This window comes from Mauremys mutica, chromosome 2 (genome assembly GCF_020497125.1).
Source record: "Mauremys mutica isolate MM-2020 ecotype Southern chromosome 2, ASM2049712v1, whole genome shotgun sequence".
NCBI classification, from domain to species: domain Eukaryota; kingdom Metazoa; phylum Chordata; order Testudines; family Geoemydidae; genus Mauremys; species Mauremys mutica.
The window spans coordinates 119,032,374-119,058,719 of record NC_059073.1 but is presented as its reverse complement, the minus strand read 5'-3'; the positions used below and the strand labels follow the sequence as shown (position 1 = coordinate 119,058,719).

The 26,346-nt window shown below is 42.5% G+C and overlaps 2 protein-coding genes across 12 annotated transcripts in view; one reads left to right on the top strand and one right to left on the bottom strand.

The window, feature by feature from the left end:
- Nucleotides 1–702, bottom strand: part of CAGE1 (cancer antigen 1) — a 35,524-nt gene extending 34,822 nt beyond the window's left edge. For all 11 annotated transcript variants that reach the window (XM_045005606.1, XM_045005608.1, XM_045005607.1 and 8 more), the window contains exon 1: nucleotides 557–702. The gene's annotated coding sequence lies outside the window, so the exon portion shown is untranslated. The remainder of the gene's footprint in view (nucleotides 1–556) is intronic.
- Nucleotides 703–1,361: 659 nt separating this feature from the next.
- Nucleotides 1,362–26,346, top strand: part of RIOK1 (RIO kinase 1) — a 28,642-nt gene continuing 3,657 nt past the window's right edge. Inside the window, exons 1-16 of the mRNA XM_045005616.1 lie at nucleotides 1,362–2,000; nucleotides 4,762–4,957; nucleotides 6,295–6,385; nucleotides 7,398–7,467; nucleotides 9,533–9,575; nucleotides 10,354–10,446; nucleotides 11,941–12,053; nucleotides 12,187–12,267; nucleotides 15,978–16,064; nucleotides 16,754–16,891; nucleotides 17,364–17,467; nucleotides 19,310–19,416; nucleotides 20,771–20,836; nucleotides 22,240–22,359; nucleotides 23,909–23,962; nucleotides 25,406–25,555. Of these exons, the coding sequence (XP_044861551.1) occupies nucleotides 1,930–2,000; nucleotides 4,762–4,957; nucleotides 6,295–6,385; nucleotides 7,398–7,467; nucleotides 9,533–9,575; nucleotides 10,354–10,446; nucleotides 11,941–12,053; nucleotides 12,187–12,267; nucleotides 15,978–16,064; nucleotides 16,754–16,891; nucleotides 17,364–17,467; nucleotides 19,310–19,416; nucleotides 20,771–20,836; nucleotides 22,240–22,359; nucleotides 23,909–23,962; nucleotides 25,406–25,555 (1,584 nt within the window). The 5' untranslated portion in view covers nucleotides 1,362–1,929. The remainder of the gene's footprint in view (nucleotides 2,001–4,761; nucleotides 4,958–6,294; nucleotides 6,386–7,397; nucleotides 7,468–9,532; nucleotides 9,576–10,353; nucleotides 10,447–11,940; nucleotides 12,054–12,186; nucleotides 12,268–15,977; nucleotides 16,065–16,753; nucleotides 16,892–17,363; nucleotides 17,468–19,309; nucleotides 19,417–20,770; nucleotides 20,837–22,239; nucleotides 22,360–23,908; nucleotides 23,963–25,405; nucleotides 25,556–26,346) is intronic.

Here is a 26,346-nt window from a genome sequence, read left to right as displayed (position 1 = left end):
GGATTAAATCCTGGCCTTATTGAAGTCAATGGGAGTTTTGCCTTCGATTTCAATGGAGCCAGGATTTCACACAGTTCTTAGCCCAAACCTCTCCCTGACCCAATTTTCACGCACCTTTACACTTGCTGGTCCTGGTTGGATCAGAGGCATATAAGCCAAAATAACATAAGAAAAGGCAATTCTCATGGTATTTCTAGAAAGACTGAAAATGCACTTATCAGAATTTTTATGAGTCTGATTTTTGCAAACCAAAATAGTTCAAATATTTCAGAAAAGTATCTTAACTTTAACCTCCTTAAGGTTAATAGTTCATACCATAATATGGGATACTTAGCAGTTTTTCTCTTAGAAAAAAAATTTCCTAGGGAAATACCTATCATGGTAATGATAATAACCCCCCCCCTTGCATTTTATGAACTGTATTTAACCCAGTTTAATCTTACAGTTCTATTTGGGACTTTTTTTTATAAGTGGGGGAGAAAATTATCACTGGGCAGCACCTCTTTTCACTTCTCATAATCAGTTTTTGCTAGGTCTTAAATTCTAATGAACTCACTTCTTGGATCCATGGAAACTTCTGAATTCAGTCCAGGTGCTTCCCGTACCCTCCTGGACCATCCGCGTATGAGGTGGGTTGGGGTCTGGCTGGTCTTAGGAGTCCAGTTGGCTAGGACTGCGGTGACGTCACAAAGACCCCCTGTGACATGACAAATCCACAACCAACCCCCCTGCCTGAACGGCGGGAGAGGGGCGGGGATGAGAGCATTGAAGCAGAATGTTGGATTTGTCTCACGGGCACGTGTAAACGGAACTGGTGCCGGGGATTTGTAACAACCACTCATCGGCCCGCGGCTCAAGTTCAGCCGCAACCTTACACCGCATTAAGCGCTATTGGTTTTGACAGCCAGCTCCTAACCATGTTCGAGAAGCCTGATGTCAGCGTTCACAAAATAACACCTGTACACACACACATTAACGTGTGCGAACGCGATATACGTATTGCGTTGATTTATAAATATACCGATGTATATAAATATTGGCCATATAACTATTGTACGTGTGTGTCTGTACCCCGAGTACCTAGCTACTGTGTTTCTGTAGGCGGAAGAGGTACCGGTTATGCAGGTACCTGGCTTCCGTGCCATGTTACGGGTATACACTGCTGTGCACGGGTACTCGGGATACAGGCACACGTACAGCGTACCGGGCGGTGCGGCTGGGGTTTATAGACTTTGCGCGGAGGAGGCGTGCAGTCCCGGCGCCTCGGCATTGGTTTAAACGAGACCGGCGCGCGGATGGGTGCGGCTTCTCAGAGCGCGCGGTCGCATTCGTGGCTTTTTTTTTGAGCCTCTGGCTGTGCCGTAGAGGGTGGTTCCTGGCTGGTGCTAGCTGCGGCGCGTGTCCGAGCTCCGAGTCCCGGGACGCGGAGGAGGCCGCGCGCCGCACGCGGGGAGCTGCAGCCCCAGCGAAGGGGCCACACGCACGTAGCCTGGGACCCGCGCACCACCCAGTAGGCTACGCAACCCGTGTGTGTGTGTGTGTGTGTGTGTGTGTGTGGTGTGACACACGGCACATAGCACGTGACGCTGCCTTCCTACTGCGCTGCCTGTGCGTATGGTAACACACAACGCGGCCTATCGAGTGTTTGTGTGTAACACACACGTGTAGTGTATTCACTGTAACGTGCACAGAGTGCCTAACCTGCATGCTATAGTATACACTGGAGTGTCCTGAGCATACACTGTGTGTATACATCTAACACACGTAGCCTTCACATCCGACATAGCTTCAGTGTAAGGTGTAGAGCTAAGAGACCGCACATAGAATTTAGTTTATAGCTCATAAACACAGTACATAACCTAGCGAACACATTGTGTATATGACACGGATTGCAGTCCTCTGTACGTGGTGTGGAGACCTACTGCAGCAATGAATTACAGGAAGGAGATGATGCGCCGAACAGTCCCAGGGCAATTCGATGATGCAGACTCCTCTGACAGGTAAGGAGAAAACAAGCTGCCAAGATTATTTTCAAATCACGTGAAAAGTTAGAACAGAGTTTGTTTTTTCCCTCACTGACCGCCTACTTGTATTTTTAAGATAGTGTCGAAGAGTTGGGGCAGTGTTGGTGGAATGGTGGGGAACAAGGTTTTTTTTTTTTTTTTTAATACAATGAGGAACAATTTGTTAATGATATTTCCTCCTCTGCTGTTTTGGCCCCTAAGACTTCTGCATGGGTACAGGGGGCCTCTTGGTAGAGCTCTGTGCAGGATTAGGGCCTGCATAGTCTTGCAAACATTACTTATGAGGTGTAGTGCTTACTGTTAGGAATAGTCTTGCTGATTTAAGTGGAACCACTCACTTCAACAATTATATGTGTATGTGTTGCAGGATTGGATGCTTGATGATTAAAGATGCTTTTTGCCCATCAGGTCCTACTTCTATTGCTTCTTGGTCCTGCAATGACATTGTAATCCAATGTGTTTTACTCCAGATTCTGATGCCAAGGGAATAATTTTGGCGTCAGTTACTATTGTACATTACATCCTGGAGCAAATAGGGACAGGGTGGATTGTGAGGAAAGAGACATTTTGGATGATTATCAAAGGAAAGAAATCTACAAAACATGCAAAATATGACTAGATTTAAAGGAATGCTGTCAGGTTAGAAATTGTATGTAAGACTATATATAAAGTCTATTTACTTTTTACGCTCTCTGCTTAGGCAATAAAAATAGATTGGTTTGTTGCAAATTTGTTTATCGGGAGTTTCCAGGCTGTTTCACTCTGTGATTCTCCTGAATTGTTTCAAAGCATGGAGGAGAATGTTTTTGTTTAAAAAATTGTTTAAATAAAATCACGGAAATATTTACATTATGTGTAAAATTTGTGAAAGGTTGATCTGAATGTGGAAAAGTTTTTTCTTTTTGTTTTTTGTCTTTGTTTAACAAAACCTGTGTTCAGCACATTTGACATTCCACAGTCAACCTGTAAAACTTATTGCCAGGGGATGTTTGGAGGACAAAAGTATGACTGGGTTCAAATAAGAAATTAGGTAAGTTCATGGAGGATAGGTCCATTAATGGCTGTTAGCTAAGATGATCAGGAATGTAACCCCATGCTCTGGGTGTCCCTTAACCTCTCCATGCCAGAAGCTGGGACTGGACTCAATAATTGTCCTGTTCTGTTCACTCTCTCTGAAGCATCTGACGCTGACTACTATTGGAAGACAGGATACTGGGCTAAATGGACCATTGTCCTGACCCAGTATGACTGTTCTTATGATCTGTCAGGATCCTCGTTCTAAATTGAATAGTAGAGTTGTCAGCAAAGGATGGAGAAGTGCAGTGGGAAAGGGTTGATAAATTCTTAGGGTGAAATTCACCCCTCCCCATCTCATATTGGGTCCATGTGAGACATTCTGCCCTACTTGAACCCTACACATCTACAACTGTGACATGTGAGAGCACAATGGATATACACAGAGGCCTCCTCACTCCTTTGCTTATCGTGTAAGAAGGCTCCAAATTTAAGTTGATGCAGTGGCTCAAAACCCCAGTGTAGGAGGTACTGAGGGGCAATGCTAGGTCATAGGCTAGAATAGCAACCTTGGAAGGGCTATGGTGAATCTGTGGCTTTCCTGGATGTTGGAGGTAAAATCCATCTCCCAAATTATCCTTGACCTTCTTCCAAGAACCCATTTCCTCAGATTTTGTGTCGGGGAGGAGTAAATTTCACCTCTATAGCCTATGGTCTCATTTTTCTATTGCATTTGATGAAAAGATCTTCTGGACTGCATATGCTTATGATAAATTGATCTGGAATCTAGAATTGGTATGTTTCAGGCTAAGGTAATATTCAGTTTATTTTTGATGTGGGAGGGAACCTTACAAATATCTGAGGATATGTGTACATTGCGATTAAAAACCCTGCAGCGCCGAGTGTCAGAGTCTGGGTCAGCTGATTTGAGCTTGCAAGGCTCATGCTGCGAGGTTAAAAATAGAAGAGTAGACATTTGGGTTCAGGCTGGAGCTCAGGCTCCAGCATGAGCCCAAATGTCTACATGGCAATTTTACAGCCCTGCAGCCTGAGCCCGAGTCAGCTGACCTGGGCCAGTTGCATCCATGCTGCGTGTCTTTTATTGCAGTGTAGACATACCCTGAGGTGACTAAGGAGAAATTAGAGGTACCTGGGAAGAATATGAAGAGACCTGACAGACCATAGGGACTGAGCTTAGGATGGATCATAAGCGCTCATAACAACTAAATGTTAATTTCTAGGTCATCAGTTTTAGTGCTGGATCTGTTGATCTCTCAGACCGGGGTATTTGTTGAGCTTTCTGCAGCTCAGCAGTAAGGTCCAGTTTGGGAACATCTCAGCTAGAATCCTTGCCTAGCCTAGTTTGCTAGGACAGTGGAGTGTGTCTGCCTCTGAAGAGTGAACAGGATGGTCTTTTCTAGTGTAGGTGTTCAGTAGGAGTTGCAGAGAGTGCCAAATATCTCTGATTCACTGAACAGAGTAGTTGAACGAATTACAAAACAGCATTTAAGCAAAGGAAGAAGATACTTAAAAGTGCTATAGTAAAAGTGAGCCACCATGCAGAAGAGCTCTTCAGGGCAGGTGAAATAATAAAATATTGAGCAGAGAGGTACCCTTGCTATTTCATTCTTCTGGATGACTGTACATTAATTTCACAATGATTCTGTACAGGGTTTATTTATTTATATATCAGGTTTATTTATATAGTTTTTTTTTTTTAAAGTGAATTGACCCAGGGCACAGAAACAGTTAAAGAGGAAGAGGTAACAGTTAAACATCAGCAGTCATGTTTGTCTGAGGAAGTGGACACTGATGAAATTGAATATGAGGATGAGGATGAGGATGAAGAATGGGACTGGGATGAATCAGTTGGAAGACTCACCAAGCATCATACTGCAACTGGAGGCTGCAATCCACAGGTACATTAAAGACACTTCCAGGAAACTTTTCAGAGTTTCTAATAGTAAACGGGACTAAAGCAGGGCACAATGATATGTGAATGTGACCCCAACCATAAATTCAAGTTGGGACTTGTCACTGCACTCTTAGCTTAGGAGCATCCCCATGCCTCCTGTCTCTCCTCCTCTCACACACACCCACCGCATACCTCCTAACCAATGCCACCCTCTTCCCATGCCCCGGTGGTTCTCCTTCCTCAGCTCTTATTGCTTGGTCTTGCCTGTGGCTGCAACTCTGTTCCATTCCTTTGGGGTCTCAACCTATCTCTCCACCCTGATATCACTGTGATGTCCTCCTTTTCAATATCCTCCTTCTGTATTCCTGGGTTTCTATCCTTTCCTTCTCACCAGTTTGTGAGACGACATGCTTGATGTGACTGGGGAGTGTGAGGGCAAGCATACATTTTGTATCATTAGTAAAGGAGGCAAGTAAACCTATGCAAAACACCAAAGGTGAATGGATTTAGAGGGGTTTCTGTCAGGTTAGAAATCTTGTCTGAATTACTAGCTTAAATAATTAACCCACTGAATTTGAAAACTAATTTACTTTTCACTATGCTCTCAGCTTGGGCAGCGGAAGGAGAACATTTCTCCTTTTCTCTTTGACATAGGGACATCAGAGTGTCTCTGGGAAACTGAAGGGGAGCAGTTACAGAATGTTGTGGCTGGCACAAAACGTATTTCATGGGCTACCTATTTCTTCCTTATGGGCTTTGGAAGGAGACATAGGGAGGAGGGAGTTATGTGTGGTGTGTGCTATTTAGGGGCTTATGATGGGGATCTGTCTGGGGCAGACATTGATTGGGTCTGGAGAAGAGTGCCTGTAGGAACTGATGCCTCTTTGGCAAGCCATGCACGCCCTTTCTTTGTTCTCTCTTTTTGCTCTGACTCTTTCCCCTCTCAGTTTTTCTCCCCATCTCTCTCTTGGTGTTTTTTCTCCTTGTTTTCCCCATCACTGGTGTTCTTGTTCCTTCTTGGGAGCTAAAACACACTAGTTGACTGAGTGACAGTCAATTCCCTGGTTAACAAGCACCTTCTCCTTGAGCTCTTAGCTAATAGCATTTTGAACCCACATATGTTTTTTGTTTTCTCTTAACTGAAATCATTTCTAGTTCTAAGCTATGTCCGTACCCTGACAAATTCTGATTTTCTAAATGCAGATAAGCTTGTACAGGTGTTTAGAGACATGAGCAGATCAAACTAGATAAATTGATTTCCCCCCCCCCCCCCAAGGTACTGTGTGTATTTAGAAGGACTACTTAGGGAAGGCAAATTATGTAACAAATCCTTTGTTTCAGGCAAATAGACAGACCCCTAGTTGCAATTCAGCAAAAATGTCCACTCCTACAGACAAGGCCCTAAGAAAATTTGAGCATAAAATTAATCTAGGTAAGTATAATCCTATCGTCATCTTTTATGGTAATAGGTACACCTTGGTGACATTCAATGACTAATTCTAATTACAGTGAGTGAGAGCTTTTAAGCATTATAACTAGCCAGCTGTTACCAAACAGTTAAAAGGGTTAATATTGGATGTCACCTTCAGACATCATGTTTGTCTTTAGATACCATTCCTGGAGTCTCCTTCTCCCCTAGAGAGCTGTCAGTCTCTCTTTCCTCTGCCTCCTTCTGATTACACAAAATAACTCTTCTGTAATTTCACCCCAGAAACAATCTGATTAGCTGGGAGGAAGGGACTCAGCTGTCCATCAGACCATCATCTGATCACTCTCAGAGCTGCAGCACCTCAGCTTTTTTGGTTCTACAATATTCTGTCTAGTCAGTATGCAGTGAAGTTGCTGTGTAACATACAATGATATCTTGTGATATCAAATTTATACTAGGATTCAGTGATTTTTGTCTAGTATCTTTCATACCAAAAGATTTCCAAAATGATGAGATAAGTAGTAGGGCAGTGATTTATAGACACAAACAGCAGCAGTATACTTGGCATTAAGTCACATGCTACCTTAAACATCAGAATTAGCAATATTGAGGGGATATTGGCTTGGACACTGAGGGCTATTGCTTACTCTGTTTGGAAAATGGCATGGGATTTTTTAAGTTTCTTGAGAGAAGGGCAGATAGACTTCTGTTTAACATCCCATCTGAAGGAAAGCATCTCTAGGCACTGTCTCATCTCCAGGGCAGTAGCCCGGTTGCTCCTCTATAATCCTGGAGTGGGTCTCAGACCCATAGAGGAGAATGCTAAGTTCACACATGCCTCTAGTACATATGTTTTGAAAACCTGATCATCTTGTTACAAATATTTCTTTATGTGCCTTGAATGTGTGTGATGTGTGATATGTCTATGTCTATTGGCAGCAAAAGTGTAGCTGCAGTTTTGTTGGTGGAAAACCTCTTTGATCTTCACTTCTTTTTTTTTTAATGTATTTTTCAGATAGGTTAAATCTTGCTGACTCTGTTATAAACAAAGTCACAGAAAAGTCTAGGCAAAAGGAAGCAGATATGTAAGTACTCTGGATGGCTGTATTTCTGTTGATTTACTGAAAACTCTTATACCCTAAAATTGTTTTCTACTGTGAGCTGCAACTTGATCTGTGATGCTGAATAAACTAGAAATTTAGAGAATGTAAATGTTCTGTGTGCTGTTTGTATTTTGGATAGGGCTGTCAGGGGATTTAAAAAATTAATCACGATTAATCGTGCAATTAATCGAACTGTTAAACAATAAAATACCATTTATTTAAATATTTTTGGGTGTTTTCTACATTTTAAAATTTATTGATTTCAATTATAACACAGAATACAAAGCGTACAGTGCTCACTTTATATTTGTTTGATTACAAGTATTTGCACTGTAAAAAAGCCAAAAGAAATAGTATTTTTAAATTCATCTAATACAAGTACTGTAGTACAATCTCTTTATCATTAAAGTTGAACTTACAAATATAGAATTATGTACAAAAAAACTGCATTAAAAATAAAATAATGTAAAATTTTAGAGCCTGCAAGTCCACTTGGTCCTACTTCTTGTTCAGCCAATCATTCAGACAGACAAATTTGTTTACATTTGCAGGAGATAATGCTGCTCGCTTCTTGTTTACAATGTCACCTGAAAGTGAGAACAGGCGTTCTTGTGACACTGTTGTAGCTGGCATCGCAAGATATTTACGTGCCAGATGCGCTAAAGATTCATATGTCCCTTCATGCTTCAACCACCATTCCAGGGGACATGCGTCCATTCTGATGACGGGTTCTGTTGGATAACAGTCCAAATCAGTGTGGACCAACGCATGTTCATTTTCATCATCTGAGTCAGATGCCACCAGCAGGAAGTTGATTTTCTTTTTTGGTGATTCGGGTTCTGTAGTTTCCGCATTGCAGTGTTGTTCTTTTAAGATGTCTGAAAGAACGCTCTACACTTCCTCCCTCTCAGATTTTGGAAGGCACTTCAGATTCTTAAACCTTGGGTCGAGTGCTGCAGCTATCTTTATCAGAGGGGTAGCCGTATTAGTCTGGTTCTGTAGAAGCAGCAAAGAATCCTGTGGCACCTTATAGACTAACAGACGTTTTGCAGCATGAGCTTTCGTGGGTGAATGCCCACTTCTTCGGATGCAAGCAGCTATCTTTAGAAATCTCACATTGGTATCTTCTTTGCATTTTGTCAAATCTGTAGTGAAAATGTTCTTACAATGAACAACATGTGCTGGGTCATCATTCAAGACTTCTATAATATGAAATATATGGCAGAATGTAGGTAAAACAGAGCAGGGGACATACAATTCTCCCCCAAGGAGTTCAGTCACAAATTTAACTGATGCATTTTTTTTTTAACGAGCGTCATCAGCACATAAGCATATTCTTTGGAATGGTGGCCGAAGCAGGAAGGAGGATACGAATGTTTAGCATATCTTGCATGTAAATACCTTGCAATGCCACCTAAAAAAGTGCCATGCAAATGCCTGTTCTCACTTTCTGGTTACACTGTAAATAAGAAGGGGGCAGCATTATCTCCTGTAAATGTAAACAAACTTGTTTGCCTTAGCGATTGGCTGAACAAGAAGTAGGACTGAGTGGACTTGTAGGCTCTAAAGTTCTACACTGTTTTGTTTTTAATGCAGTTATGTAACAAAAAACCCCTACATTTGTAAGTTGCACTTTCACAACAAAGAGATTGCATTATAGTACTTGTATGAGGTGAATTGAAAAATACTATTTCTTTTGTTTATAATTTTTACACTGCAAATTTTGGAATTAAATTTTTTCCCATAAAATGGAATGATTTGCTGAGCCAGTCACTAAAGTCATTGCCAGGTCTTGATCCTGCTTTCTTTGAAGTCAGTGGCAAATCTAATTCATTTCAGTGGCTGTGGGATTAGCCAATAAGGCAGAAAATGCTGGTGGTCCTTTGCCAGCAAAGGAATCTCATTTTAATGTAATTGATGCTTCCTCTTTTCTCTCCCTTCCTTTCCTAATTTTCTTCTTGAGCAATCATTCTGGAAAAATTGTCGGAGCTATGGGTATTTCTCTTGAGTAGATCATGTCATGCTGTTATATTTTAATTTCCACTAGGTATCGAGTCAAAGATAAATCTGACAGAGCAACAGTGGAACAGGTAAGTCTTATATATAGCAAACTGTTTGTTAAAAGGCTTATTTTCATTCGAATCAATAACCAGAGGTAAAATCCTAGCTTCGTTGGTGTCGATGGCAAAACACTCATTGACTTCAGTGGGGTCAGGGTTTCACCCCAGGTGTTTCTTGTCTTTCTGAACAAGCCTGCTTTATAAAAATTGTCTGCTTTCACAGCTGGTTTGGAGAATATTGTGGTGCTTAGTATTATGATTTGCTGTTGTATTCAACTGGGATTTTGTTGATAAGCATAGAATTTCATCTTAGCTTTACTCAAAAGTGGAATTTTCCATGGAAAAGATGAAATGGTCCCTTTTTTTTTTTTTCCAATCCACACATTTTTGCTTCTAAACCTAGTATGATACATTAAAGGCCTGTATACCACAAAGACCACCATGTGCTATTGTGAATGCCTGGCACATTTTAGGGTAGCTGTGTTCTAATGCACTTTTTTCTTGGTACTGTGGATGAGAAATCACTCCTCTATTAGCATTAGCCTAAGGATGCATGTCAGATATTATAAACCACGGATTAGGAGTTGCATACAAGTCACAAACACATTTTCCCCTAATATTGTAAAGATAATTCCAAAATTATAGAAGAAACAGAGTACTATCCAGATAGAATTTTGAATGGCTTAGTCCACTAAGATGCTGTGGTTCTGTGGGTTCTTCAATTCAAGATGGATTAGTTTAATAATATTTTCAGTAAACTGGATAAAGTGATTTTGCTTATTTATTTTTTTTTCTAATTTCCCATGAGGTATTAGATCCAAGAACACGAATGATCCTGTTCAAGATGCTAACTAGAGGTGTCATATCAGAGATAAATGGCTGCATCAGCACAGGAAAAGAAGTGAGTTTCATTCCAACTGGCATGCTACAGTCTTCTTTGCAAACTGAATGGAAGTTGACTGTGCTGAAAGGGAAATAGTAAAATACTTATCTCCTGCATTAAATTAATTTTCTTGTGTTTATCAAGAAGTTAATTTATTTACTGTAAAGTGAGACATCTGTTACTTTGAATTTTATCACATATCAGTAATGAAGCTACCGAACTCTGTTTAATAATCAAAATATGGAGCACCATTTAAATTCCACTTAAACCGTAAGTGGTCATGAGGACTTGAGTGGTACATAGGTCTCATGCTGGCACTTGGCACAGAGGCTAGTTTCATTCTTACAGCCAAAGGCTGGTCTCATTGAAGTAACAGGCAAAATGCCATTGACTTCAGGGGAACCAGTATTTGGCTCTGAAGATCTGACCCTGCAGACCCGGTAATATTGTTTCTCTTATCTCCCTGCTTATCATATGTGTAGTCCTCACTCATGCAGATAGTTCCATTGAAGTCAATGTGACCGCTCTCAGGAGTGCAGAGCGTCAGTAAGAGTTGAGGGTGCTTGGCACCTCTTTGGATCAGGATCCTCTCTAGTTGTCTGTAATGGACATCCCAGCCATTATTGTGAAGTTCTACTGCATGTACGCCTTTTAGAGCTTTATACATATGCTAACATCTTTGTATAGTTTTAGATCCCAATCCTGCAAGCTATTCCCTGTGGTTGGATCCCTGGGCCCATGCAAAATCCTGTTGACTTCAGTGGGGCACCCTTGTTGAGTCCAGGGGTCTCTAGGATTGAGGCCTGTAACAGCATTGCCACCACCTTATATCTTGGGGTGTCCTTGCAGCACTCTTGCCTCAATTTCCCTCTTCTGAGGGCTCCTTAAAAAATTTCACACAGTCCAAGATACTCAAAAACAAGGTTCCCCTTCTGCGGTCCAATTTATTAAGTCCTCATACAGTTTCTAATCGTTTCTCTCTCTCTCTCTCTCCCCCACTTCCCCCCGATTACACTCATTTAGTTATATCTGGACTGGCAATAAAGTCTGTCAAAACAAATGTAACTCAGAACAGAACCATCTTAACAGTCCTTCCTCCAGGGCATTTCTGCTGGAGTGCAGTTTTCTCACCTTTCTCTGGGGCTTGGAGGCCAGGACATATTCCAGGAAGCATGCAAACAACCTTCCCCTGCTGTCTCAGGGTCTCCAGCAGGAGCCTTCTTGCTTTCCGCAACTGTGCAGGCTCAGATCTCTGCCTTACTCAAAGTCTCTCCCCTATCTACACCAGAGGCCTGATTGGGTCACCCCTCTGCGAAGGAGAGTTAGCTGTGTCACAGGTGGGATTCAGACCCATTTCTCTTTAAAGGGGCAGCCACCTTGTGACAAAGCCCAAGGTTTAATTTCTCTCCTAAAAATGGTGTTCTTGACAGTATTTGATACATGAGCAAACTTCTCAATACTTAAACTATTCCCAGGACGGTAATATTGTTTCTCTTACTTTCTCACTTATAGGCTAATGTCTATCACGCCAGTACAGTGAATGGAGAGAACAGAGCAATAAAGATTTATAAAACCTCTATTTTGATGTTTAAAGATCGGGATAAGTATGTGAGTGGGGAATTTAGGTGAGTTGGAGTTCTTTTCTTTAATGACAGCAAACCTCTGCAGGGCTAACTGTGCGTTTACCTACAGATTGTTCTTAATTTTTGTCACAGGTATTCTATAACTGTTTGTCGCTGTGGTGTGCTTGTTTTTAAGATTTCGTCATGGATATTGTAAAGGAAACCCGAGGAAAATGGTGAAGACATGGGCAGAAAAAGAGATGAGGAATTTAATAAGGTGATTTTTATGTTTAACTTTGGTGCAGATGTGACTTGTGCATTCCATTGCTGGTGGGAATTAATGTAAGTGTGAGCTGGCTGCTGCTCAATGTCTCCTGTGTGGTATCTGTGTGGAAAATTGGTGTGATGAGATGTCACGGCCTTCAGGGCTGTCACCAATTCCCTGCCTGCTTAATTGGAAGCGCTGTTCATTCATTTACTAAGGGACGTTGAAAAGATTTCCCCAAGATTCCAGCCTGATGTGTCTAAGGTGTTTCTTCTGCAGTAACAGTATTTGGGCAGACTGCTGCACCCACACACAGCCTCAGTGATCTGAGTGGGCTCCACACAAACACAGCTGTCCCCCCATCCACTGTCAAAGCAGGATCAGGGCCTACATCGCACTAGCTGTTGTGTTGTCTCTATTCCTAAAACATTGCTTTACTTTTTCTCTGTTAGGCTAAATATTTCCATTAACATTTAAGTTCCCCATCTTAGTGTGCATGGATTGTACGATAGGCCAAATCCTGCAGTCCTTATTCAGACGAGATTCCCAATGGAATCAGACAATCAGGACCTGGCACGTGACATTAAGCTTTGAAATCCACCCTCTTTTTCTGTCATGCTGCGACTGGCTCATTCATACTGTAGCCATGTTAGACTTTTAGGAAACTCAGTTTAGGGCTTTTCAACTAACAAACTTATTTTTAACACACAACCCTCTTGTGATGTTTTTAAGTGTCAGGGAGGCAGTGACATCGCTACAGAGCTCACTATGTCACCTCATTTCCCCCACAAGCACGGTGAACAGGAGAGGTGGCAGAACCACATTTTGTGGCACTTCACACAAGAGAGCCCTCAGGGCAGAGGAGCAATTGTTCATCACTGCAGTCTGGTCCTCTAGCAGAGGAAAGAGCGGAGATGCTCCAGGGTGACTCAGTCTATCCTTGCCAGGGTCTGCAGAAGTGTGAGCCCCTCATGGTCACTGGGATCAGAGGCAGCCGATACATTTAAGGGTTTGATCCAAAGCCTGTGAAGGTTAATGGAAAGACTCCTGTTGGTTTTAATGGGTTTTGAGTCAGGCCTCAAAAGAATCAGCATGGATGTGATTGTTGTTCATCACCATGTTGACATCAATGAAGACCAGCGCTGGTCCCATAAACAGAGCAGAAACCAGACTGTCTGTGAGCTAGGGAATCTGGGTGTTGCCAAGGCTGTTTGGTTAAAACCTTCCCCAGAATAGTAGGGTGAGAAGCAAAGTGATCATAGGAGATGTTGTCAGGTCAAGGGTGATCCTCCAGCAAGGGTCAAACAATCACTCTTTTGAGTGATTCTGGCACCCTGCCCTCCCTGGGGAGGCATCAGTCACCTCTTCCTTTTACAGACCCAGTGTCTTCCCACTAGATTTAATGTGGGATTTTCAAAAGTGTCTAAGTGAGTTAGGAGCACAAGTCTCATTCACTTTCAATAGGCCTTGTTCTCCTAATTCACACATTTTTGAAAAACCCTGGCAATGAGGGATATGGATCTAAATCTCCAGCATTTCCACACCTGCACAAAGTGAAACCTGCTGAAACTTGAGGAGAGACGACGTTGTGGCCTCCTTCCACTAGGATCAGTGGTTTGTGCGTGTGTAGTGGGGTCTCAGGGAGGAGGGAATCAGGCAAACTAGAGAGCTAGCCAATAAACCGGTGCCAACACGGGGTGGATCATTTGATGGTAGCTGTTCTGTTGAGCTCCTGCTTGTCCCAGATGCCCCGCAGGCACAAAAGGTGGGTTCTGATTTTAATCTGCCTCAGATCCTGTCCTCAGTTATGGAGGAACAAGATGTTTGGAACCTGATCTCCCATATAATCCCCCATTACCCATAGTATCACTCACAAAGCCGTGATAGAGGGTGGGAGTCTTTAGTGCTGTCTGTTTCAGGAGTGAAACAGGAGAGAATCCCAGCCACTGCACCAAGGTATCTCCCAGGACTGGGGAGCAACCCACAGGAGACAGCCCTCCAACACACACACAAGGGAGCTTTATTATCCCCTCTCTCAACCTGTGACAGCCATGACAGGGAATAATCGTAAGGCTCTGCTTGCATGCTGATCCTTTTTCCTCTAAAAATCCCCTCTTCCTCCTTGGCATGATTCCATGGCATAGTCTCTTGGGTCCTCCTTCCTTGCACTGCTTGGTGTGTTCCCTTGGGGTCCTTCCTCCTCTTCCTGCCCAAGCCCCAGCTCTGGGATTCCATTCCATGCGTTCTCAGCTGGATACAGTCCTCCTCATTCCTTGCCCTCTCAAACAGCTGCTGTGTCCCAGATCCTGGGTGAGGGAACAGATCCTCTTATGTCCCAAAACCAGCATTGAAAATGATGTCAGAATACGGTCAGTTTCCCCATGTAGATGGGAGCCAGAAGTGCAACGTATTATTTATTCCCTGTTGAAACACTGTGACCTGTGCTGACCTGACCCCGTGGTAGAACACTGACTGATGGGCACACAGCTTTCTGCTAATGGGCCGTGTCGGTCCCCACCGCACAGACCCTCCTAACATCCCTTCCCTTCCATCAAGGAAGAGAATGGAGCTGCAAAGGACACCGGGGACAGGGGAGATTGTTGCCTTTGCAGAGTATCAGTTACCCAGGCACCATCTCAAGGAATCTTTTTTATTTCATCTTTTTATGAGGAGAAAAATCACAGCGATGTCAACAACTCGTGACCAGTTGTTGCTAATGGAGGCATCTGTCTGGGGAGGGCAGGGTGGGATAAGGATGAAACACTTGGTCAGCAACAGAGAGACAGACTGGCTGATGCAGCTGGATAGTTGGGTGTACGGGGCAACTTAGTTTAACAAAATATATATAACTAAGGGTATATCTATAGTGTGCAGCAGTGCACTGCAGGGGTGTGATTTCTAAAGCACACCACTGTGTTGCACACTAATTGGTCCATGTAGAGCCTGCTGGTGCACACTAAAAATTCTCTAGTGTGCTTTAATGTAGCTGTGTTTAAAGTGCGCTATGGAACTTTTAGTCTATACGGACCAATTTGTGTGCAGTATGATGGTGCGCTTCAGAAATCACAGCCCCATAGCGTGCATTGCCAGTGTGGACACCACTGGACATTTGTGGCCTGCCTTCTCACGTTCCAAGTGGTTAATGCAGGACTCAGCGCCACTCAGTTTGGGGGCCCTCTCAAACAGTGGGCCAGGGCAAACTGCTCTTCAACCTGGACAAGGGGCTTAGTGGGTCAAAGCGCGACAGTCCCGCAAAACCCAGGACTATTAGGAGGTCTGATTTATGGTCTTATGATTAAGACACCAGACTGGGATTCAGGAGGTGTGGGTTCACTTTTCAGGTTTGCCACAGACTTCCTGTCCAACCTTAGACCACCTCTCTGTGTGTCCATTTGCCATCTGTAAAATGGGGATAATGATACTTGCCTTTGTATATTTAGAATGTAAGCTCTTTGGGACAGGGACTGTCTGTTACTCTGTACAGCACCTACAACTGGGGTGACCAGACAGCAAGTGTGAAAAATCAGGACAGGGGGTGGGGGGTAATAGGAGCCTATATATGAAAAAGATCCAAAAATCAGGATGTCTGGTCACCCTACCTACAACAGAGGGGTTCCAAACTTAATTGGTGCCCCTCGGCACGACTCTAATACAAATTATAAGTACTATAGATTGCATTTGTTTTTAATAGGTAGTTATGGGTTTTTGTTGTAATATTACAGGTTGAATACAGCACAAATACCTTGCCCGGAGCCAATTATGCTAAGAAGTCATGTACTTGTCATGAGTTTTATTGGTAAAGATGACATGTAAGTATCTTCAGAAAATCAATGAGAACTTCTTTATTGATAGGCTTGAACAAAGGTGAATTTAAAAAAAAATCTGTTGAATTTGCGTAGTTTATGGCATAGGCTGGTGATTAATTGAGTACATTGCTCTGGTATATAAATGAGAAGTAAAATATCAAGATCCCTCCCAGCTCCTGTGACAGAGGGTCTGCCTCATTCCAAAGCTTTATCCATGCAAGGCGTGAGCAAATAGTCTGCATTAGCTAGAAATTAAGGCCCCGGTTCTGTAACTGGATCTGCATGGGCCTTTTTATACTTCATAGAATAGGGATGGTGAGGATTCTGTGTTCTAGAAATGTAAAATAAACTTCAAAGCTCAGGTTGTGATGTGTTAATGCTTTAGTTAGAAAGTTCATTAGTGATGCACACAGAAATGTTAACTCAGCATTTTGTAATGTAAATATTTAATGTTTATAATGTTGTGCTCTAGTTCTTCAGCTGGTGTAAAACATTGTAGTTCCACTTTCTGCAGTGGAGCGATGAATATTTTTATATTAGCTGTGGAGCTGGCCAAGTGTTTGAGTAAATCACTGAGGTCTTTCCATTTACTGAATTAAAATGGATCAAGTATTGTGGTGAAGGGACTATACAGCTGGTGTAAAATGGGAGGATTTATTCTGTTTTTTGTGTGTTGTTTTTTTAAATCTAAGGCCTGCTCCTCTATTGAAAAATGCTCAGTTATCTGACTCAAAAGCCCGGGAGTTGTATCTACAGATCATACAGTACATGAGAAGAATGTACCAGGACGCCAAACTTGTTCATGCAGATCTCAGCGAATTTAATATGCTGTATGTTTTTAAACCTTGCTCTGTATTTTAACATTTAAAATGTAGGCATTGGTGGCTTCTCACATAATATGTAGAGCTGTGCAGTACTAATTGCTCCTATGGGAGGGCAGTATCTTCCTTTCAGCTCTGCTTTGTAATTTACCTGATTTATTATACAGATTTCATCCCAAATCTATCTCAGATACTTTAGCTTGCAAAATACTTCCCTAAACAGGTTATTCAATGAGTTTGTTTTCATCAGCTGATGAATAAACAAGTAAGCTATTTTAATTCATTGTTCTAAAATTGCTTTCTGTGTAATTTCAAATAATGTTCTCTCAAATAATGTATAATAGTATAACTGAAAACAACTATTATATGGAACGTGTCCATAGCAAAACTTTAGTGTCAGGCCCCCAAAACTTGAACCATTTTTTCAAATGGTGGGATTTAAAAACATGTTTTTTCTGCTTTTCCCTTGCTGCATCTCCAGATACCACAGCGGAGAGGTGTACATCATTGATGTGTCTCAGTCGGTGGAGCATGACCACCCACATGCATTAGAATTCCTGCGGAAGGACTGTGCCAATATCAATGGTGAGTGGGCAGTAGTTCAACTCCTCTTCTAATAGGTCATTCCTCTAGGAAGATTAACTGTGTAATTCCTTGTATTCTTCAAACTGACACTGCATGTAGAACAGGATGGAGTTAGTTAAAATGCGCATCATCTTAGGCTGTGTATAAGTTTTGTTAGGAAACCAACAAGCTACGCTACGCTAAGTACAGCCAAGGTAGAGTATGTCACACAAATTCAATTACATGTGAGCTTATGTTTTAGGCTAGCCTAAGGAAAGCAGAGTTCACACAATTTCTTACATTACAACAAAGGAAATATCTACCTGCTGTTACGGCAGAGAACATACAGGCTACAGATCTGCTTTGTTCAGTGATTACAAATCAAGTGCAGAACTTCTTTGTCAACAAGAAGTTACTCTTGGTTTGATCACGTTAGTCCTTGCACCTGTGCAGAGCAGGTTACAGGTTTGGGGCCCTTGGTGATCTATTGTTAAAGGGCTATGCTAATATTTTATGTCAAGTTCATCAAGATGTAGTGAGCACCCTCAAACAGTATTTTATTTAAAAATATTGAAATTGTCTTCATAGCAGAAGTATAGACTTTAAGGTCAGAAGGGACCATTATGATCATCTAGTCTGACCTCCTGCACAATGCAGGCCACAGTATGGACAACTCTGGTCTGCATTTTGCTCTGGGCAGCAAGAAATGGGTGTGTCTTTGTAAACATTGGCTTTCTTACTGAAATCTTTATTTAAGAAAAAGGAAAAATCCATAAGACAGAACTTCTTACATTTTGATGTGTCATATTGCTTGAGAGCCAGTGAACTAGTAATGTCTTATCCCTCTTGTGTTCCATGGGCTTGTGAATCTTTCCTTCTATTATCTGTAATCTTTCTTCTCCACGTTGTTCAGCTTGTCTTCTCTAAGTGCCACGTGACTTTGGAAGTTTCTTTGGCTGCCCTTTGTCATCCCAGTTCTCTGCTCTATCACTTCCACACTGGTGTTTACTTTGTCTGCTATAGAATTTGCAAGAGTATTTCTCCATGAGCATGACAGTGATCTTAGTTGCCATGTTTTCTGTCCCTGGGCTGCGAGAGCCACCTGGGTTGCTTCCAGGCTTACCTTTTGTTCTGTCTTTCTAATTCATTTCTCTGGGATGCTATGTTGGTTTATCCACAGAGAGCATTAGCATTAGAGAGTATTCAGCTAAATACCCCATGGAGTGCCTTTGGTTTTTACTTGGCTATGGAACTGTATTTTCTCTGTCAACCTTCAGATTTAGTTAGGATTGGTATCTTAAGCCAGCTGGGTGTGAGTATCAAAGAATGGTCGTTAGCCTAAGATGTGCACCATATTGTCCCCCCCGTGAATGAAATTTAAATAGATCTTAACTGTACCTCAGGGCACACCTTTGATTCTCATCTGTAGAAATTCCAGATCTGCAAATTTCACTGTTTGACATCTACAAAGTTTAATCATAATATACTGCAACTGCTTGATCCTTTATGAAGCCTTCCCTTCCACCCTCCTGCTTTTCGCTTGTTTCCTGGTCGCATTTGGCTTTCACTGAAGTCTATTTGACTTTTGCCCTTAACTTCAATAGGAAGGGGATTGGATTTCAAATTTGCATGCTTCATTCAGCATTTGTTGTATCTGAAAGAAGGACAACTTGGGCTTTGGGTGACTAAGAGTTTTCTGATAACCACACCCAGTGGGATTCTACAAACCTTGTAGGGAATTTCCCCAATTCATAGAACCATTATTCCGTATTTACCATCACTTTGATATCACTTTGATGGTGTAGAAGCATAAAGTGAACTTGAATCATACTAACTTTGTTTTTTTTCCTTGCTTCCTGGCAGACTTTTTCTGGAAGTACGGTGTTGCGGTGATGACTGTCAGAGAGCTCTTTGAGTTTATTACAGATCCTTCTATCACAAGCGACAACTTGGATGCTTATCTCTCAAAGGTCAGACTTGAAGTTCCTGCTTATGTAGGAAGATTTAAGTAGTAAAATATGATCTGGTTCAAGATCATCTATTCCGTTTATCCCACAACGATGCTTCTGCAGTAAAGATTGTGCATTGTATAATGAGACAGCAACTTAAAAAAAATATAGAAATGTTTTAACATCGATACTTATAAGCCGTGGGAACTTATCCACACCTCCCCACCATGTTTGTGTGGGATAGAGCGTATGAGTGGGATGAGTGAGGCAGACTTGGGGGTAAATGGGTTTGAGTGGAATGAGGGAGGCGTGCACCCCACCCTAAAACACCCAGCATCACCAGCTAAAATGCTGATTAGTCCAGTAGGTGAAAGGAACTTGCCTATTCTAGGAGGGGCGGGGGGTATTCTGACTCTAAGCCCCACACCTGGAATGTCTCAGGCTGGTCTCAGTTACTCACCATTGCTCTCTTCCCCTTTCCTCTGTCTGTTTAGTCTTGTTCTGACTCAAGCAGGGGTGGGTGTAAATTCAGCTGGGGTTCAGTTGTTGCTAGTGAATAGATGATCACTTTCCAGCCCCCTAGCTCTAGCAGTCCCTTCGCTGTGTCATCAGCCCCAGCAGCCACGTTGGGTTCTCCTTTACCAATTAGCTATTGCAGTAAATCCCAGCTCAGGTAGTCAAAGCAACAAAGATGGTGAAGGATCAAATTAAGACTCCCATATCCTGACCTCAACCATGTTGGGAATGGGGTGTCAGGAGACATTATTCCTGCCCCAACCTGGAATGCTGGGTAGGGGGCGAGTGCTTCCAAGCAGCCCATAAACGCTTGTACTGCACGCACAGCTTTTGGGTACTCACCGGTGCACTGGGCTGGAGGGAGTAGGACTGTGGCTACAGTACTCCCATCTTGCTCACGCATGCTGCTCCGGCTATTCAGTGCTGCTGGCAGCAATAGTAGCAACTCTCTGCAACTGGGTGGTGTAGGCAGCCTCCAGTGTGAGAGCATGAGCAGCAGACAGAGGCTCCCTGTGCCCTGTTATCCCACACTGGTGTAAGGACAGCCATAATTTGGCTCTGTGTTTGGATTGGCGGGAGTGGAGGGAAATTTTTTTTGCTCTCATTAAGCAGATCAGTAGCCAGGAGTGGGATTTAAGTAGGTGTGCCCTGCAGAAATGTTCAGCACCGCTAGGTGTCACTAAAGGCATTGTGGTACGAAAAGCGGGAGTGTTTTACATGAGCGGGAGAGAACAGTTTCCCAGCGAATGGAGTGGAGGTGGGGAAATATAGGTAGGAACAGCTACATGAATTATTATCCAGCATGAGGGACTGGATTGTGAAGAGTGATGATTTTGTATTGCATTTCATATTGCTGTAGGCGATGGAAATAGCAACCCAAAGAACAGAGGAAGAAAGGTCCAGTCAAGATAACGTGGATGAGGAGGTGAGGATTTTTTGACTCTGCCAGGAGGGAATCTTTGCAGTATCCCTTTTGAAGACTTTTTGAAATGTTATCTTTGATACCCTGTTCCATAGAATGTTACATTTAATACATTGATACATCCTGAGATAAGTGGAGAGGTTTTCAGATAGTAAATGGTTCTTTATATGCTAGCTAAACACTTCTCATGATATCTTCTTTGCAATCTCTGGTCAGCATCACCTGTGTCATTAGGATGTTTCCTAGACCAACATGCTTGGTCTTGAACTTAGACATCACAAGGGACCCAGCTAGCAATGAAGGGGAAATCTTTGAGCTTCTGCAAATAATGTGCTAAAATGAGGATTCATACAGTGTTAAGATATGAATAGTTTTTGCCCCCCCGGTTATTCATGTTGACTGAAAAACAATTCCAGCTCCCTCTCCCAGATTCTGATTTGGGTCTTCTAATTGTGGTAATATTGTTTCTCTCTGCTTATTTCTGATGCAGCAGTAGCCAACATAGATCTGTTTTCTTTATATCATTGAGGATGTGTGGTGCACTGGCAGTATTGTTTAGCATGGGAGCAAAAGACAAAATCACTATCTTGATTTGATTCTTTTAACTTGTCAGCAGCAAAGTGATGGATTGCAATAAAACCTGAATTTAGTGTATTGAGGGGCATTTTGTACCAGATAAGAACTTTTTAAAAACAGGTCACTCTTTGTCCCTTAGCTAATTGCTGGTGTGTTTATAAACCAAAGGCCCAGTCTGTGAGGTGCACCGTGCCTTCTGCGAGGTGCTTAGCACCCTCAGCTCCCATTGAAGCCAATAGAACTTCAAGTATGTCCATCTGTGTTGTTGACTTCAGTGGGTGCTCAGCACCTCAGAGGAAAGGGTCTCATTACATAGTCTATATTGTTGCAAGCTCATCTTGTGTAAGGAGATCCACTATTGTAACTAACATGAAGTTTTTGTTTAGATATAATTTAAGTGGATCTGTACTGTGAGAGGAAGGATGATATAGTAGTTAAGGCACTGACCTGGGACTGAGGACATCTGGGTTCAATTCCCTACTCTGCCACAAGCTCCCTGTGTAACCTTTTAAATAAATCCCTTAAAATTCAAACAAATTAATGGTGAGGATGGGGCAAGGTATGGAGGTGGTCATAAAGAGATGGTCAGTAGCAGTCATGCTAGCAAGGCCTTAATTACAAAATCTTAAGATGTTGTCATGGGTGAGCTCCATACTGTAGGGCCCACCACAACAAAGAGACGATCTCCTGCTGGCCAAAGACGGTGAGATAGGCTCTCTAAATTATGGGTGTCATAGACACCCATCCAGATGATTTTTAAGGACGAGGCCTATAACCAGAACGATATGTAAATCAATACATCTGCTTCTTGTTTCATTTCACTCTGTTAGGTGTTTAAGAGAGCTTACATTCCTCGAACCCTGACCGAAGTTAAAAACTATGAGAGGGATGTAGATGTCATGATGAAATTGAAGGAAGAGGACATGGCATTAAACGTGCAGCAGGATAATGTAAGTAGACTTCCTGAAACATTACGAACAACTTGAGTTGGCAGAGAGAGACAATTCAAGGCAGTACCATTTGCTGTGGATTCTCATGGAAGAACCACCAGCGGGGTTTGTTTGAAGTATTGGTGAATCCTGGTTCTATAGCAATATATTATCAAAAACTTCAAGAATGAATGCATTCAAAAGACACACTAGCATGTCAGGGATCAGTTGCTAACAATCACATCCTCTTTCTGAGTGGATGTGCGGTAGCTGTCAAAGCAACTGGACATTCAGTTTCAGCTATGTTTGGACTAAACTTCACATATTGTGGGAGGAAAGACCAAATTAATCTCTGGTGTAAATTCATTGATCTTAGTTATATCTCAGCCCAGGAATCTCACCTCTGACTTTTGTTTTTACAGAATTAAAATGCTGCCACATCCCTTTGAAATTAATTTCATATTATTTTTGTGGCTTGACTAGAAGCATAAGGTGGAAATACATAATATGGTACCTGGAGTCTAGTAATAGGAATCATTGAACTTATATTTTCTCATCATTCATTGTCCTGTTGAAACTTTAGATATTCCAGTTTCCCAGAGTAAAGCTAAAACTCTACTACAGGCAGGTGTTCATCCATCAACCTTACTTCAGTAGATCTGTATAACAGAGCTTCTGTGCTACCTATATAGACATACCACTCACCATGGGGCCCTTGTCAGATGCCTCTGTTACTCCATGAATAATGCAGATCTTGTTCAAGGTCCGAGAAGTCAATTTACTGATGTGTTACAAAATGTAGAGACTGAGTGCTTAAAAGCTGTGTTATGCACAGGTGCAGATTCTAGCTCAGAAAAACAAGGCTTTCCAGACAGATCCTTTTGAGTGACAAAAGAACATAATTAAAAACACCTGGATAGCAGAAGATTCTAATCCGTGAAAACTGGGGAGATGATTTAAGTAAAGAAGTCAATTACAATATTCCCTTTGTGTTTAAAAAAAAAAAAAAAGGTGCCATCAGTGCATTGCAGCATATTGGCTGTACTGCATGCATTGAAACAGTATTATTTCTCCCTTTTATAGATGATCTTCCCATTCTGGGTAGTGCCAAGAAAAAGCCAAATCACCAGATTGCTGTCTATATTTTGCAACTATAGTCTATAACGGCGGCATAGCCCTGTCCCCTACCCTTCTTCTGTTTTGTCATTTTAGACTGCAAACTCTGTAGGGTCGGGTTCTGTCTTTCTGTGTTTGTGCAGTTCCTAACCCATTTGTACACTACTGCCGTATATATGATGATGCTAGTGAGCTGATAATAAGACAAACTCTTCTAAGGCTTTACAGGAAAGAGCTGTGCCTTCTCCCTCTCAGCTCGTCCGTGTACATGTTGTGAAGTTTCTCTCTACAAAAGATTCACAGGGAACAGACTCTGGTCTAAAAAAATGGAGGTCAGGCCTAGGGAGTCTATAGTTTCTAAAACCTGATATGCAAAATCTACCGCCTGTGTGCAGAGAGCTCTGTTTTGCTAGATGTTTTTGTATAATGGATTTTCATTTATCCTGGTGTATAGATTCTCTACCAGACAGTGACAGGATTGAAGAAGGACTTGTCAGGTGTTCAGAAGGTAAGAGGGCCTGTTGTTAAGTTTTTCTTCTATAGTGAATTTCATTGTTATAAAGGTGCCTGAGAAGTATTAAATAAGGCCTGGTCTTGCATTTGGTTCCATGCAGGCAGCCCCCTGATTTCAGAAGGGCTGACTGCAGGTTCTTCCAGCACAGAGACAGTTGCAAGATCAGGGGCTAAGATTGCGTCTTTACACCACTGTGTACCTGCATACCATGTGGTGCAGTATGTGGAATGACTTTGCATTACTCAGCCAGTGCTGGAGTAACTCAGGAACAAAAATACTCAAGGAGCCACCAGATAGTCAGTATAGGAAGATACAATACATGGCCAGATCTACATTTAGGAAGGTGGGGGAAAGATTTCCCAGTGCAGAAAACTTACTTTATATAGAATGCTACATTATCACAAGTGGTGTTAAGTTTTGTGTGACTTGTGCTGTAATTATTGTACATAGAGCATTTATGCAGAATAGGGCATTGTACTAACTAATGGAAATGTTGCAATGCAGTACTTTAAAAACACACTGGATAAAAATGCTGTACTATTCAGTCTGTAAGTGATTGCAGATATCCTGCTACAGTAGGAGCCAGGTTGGGTTTTTCCTTTTTTGGAAACCATGCTTAGTTAAACAGCACTAGGCAGACCCTGTCTACAGTGCAAATATAACCATGTCAAGCGACCAGGTTGTAACATGTTTGTTCCCCAGTATGATTAAAGCAGGACCGCCCAGAGTATTCAGGGGGCCTGGGGTCAAAGACCAGCACTTCGGCGGCAAATCCCGGGGCAGAAGGACCCCCCGCTGCTGAATTGCCACCGAAGACCCGGAGTGGAAGAAGCTCCGGGGGCTCAGGCCCCGCGAGAGTTTTCCGGGGCCCCCGGAGCAAGTGAAGGACCCCGCTCCAGGGGCCCCGAAAAACTCTCGTGAGGGCCCCTGCGGGGCCTGGGGCAAATTGCCCCACTTGCTCCTCCCTCTGGGCGGCCCTGGATTAAAGTACAGCTTTGTTTTGCATTGTAGATGCCTTACTGTTACTGCTACAGCCCATGTGGGTCACTGCTAAAACTGGCATTGGCATGATTCTTTAAAAAAGCCAAGGTCCGGTGTACACCACAGAACTGAATAGTACTTTAACTCTGTGTGGTGGGGAGGTAGCGGTGCAGCTGTTCTGTAACCAAGTCCCCTGACTAGCTGTATTTCCATTGTTTACTGTACCCTTTGTTTTTCACTTGGATTAATTTTGTTTCATTCTCTTTTTTGTAGTTTTAATACCCGTGTCTAGAGGCACATTGTGTGTGGAAAAGTGGATAAACACAAATTAGCTGAAGGCTTTCTTTCTAGGAGGCTCTACCACTTAAAAGCTACATCTTTTATTTTATTTATTTATTTATTTTTATGTTCCACGGACTTTTGGTTAGGGACAAAATCCTTCTGTGTTTCCTTTAGGTCCCTGCACTCCTTGAAAAAAAAGAAGACGACATGGAATCAGATTCAGAAGATGGGGGCAGTACTGATGACTCTGACTCAGGCTGTAAAGAAGAGGGAGAGCCACTGCATCCCAAAGATCAACCGACTGACACTGGCATGGACAAAAAGGTCAGTTGGCCAGGAAGTCGTACACTTTCCCCTCTCTGCTCCAGGGAGCTACTCAAGTGACAAATATATTTATTTTTCTACATATCTACTGCTTAGTGAGAACAAAAAAGCTTTTCATTTATTCTTTTAAGTATTTTAATTAAGAAAAATGAGCAGAGATAGAATGTCCCCAATGAAGCCTTATTTGAAGTGCTCTCTTGGGTTTTGCTAATGTAGTTTTTAGAGAGTAACGGTTTAACCTACACTTACCCACCCACCCCCAAACCCAGAATACATAAGCTTTGTGTGGGGAACTCCACCCGAGATGTGGGGAACAGAATCCGATGTGGACAGGGCACAGCACAATTCTACAGCGTGTTTTCTAGCTCTTGGGCTGGAAGAGGGGCCATGACCCCTGCCCACTTTATATAATTGTGGATGCCGTGGCCCCGGCTTCATCCATAAGGGTTTATGAAGAGGTAGCGTGTGGAGCCCAGCTCTGCCTGAGCACTAGGTAAAGAATCTTCCTGAGAGTCAGCTCTGTGGCTTCCTGAACCCTGCACAGTGGATCCACTACAGTGGGTCAGAGACCTTAGCAAATTTCACTGAGTGTCCCTACCCTTCAGCAGCATTCCAGGCCCAGCATGAAGGGAAAACTCCATGCAGTTCAAAAGGATTAATGTGTCAGAGAAGATGAGATAATTAACATTGAGCCTAAAAATCTGAACTACAATGGCTGAAATTCTTGGGGCTAGGATTTGTCTTTCACACGTGCTGTAAAATGGAGAGTTCTTGGCCACTTCTGACCATGA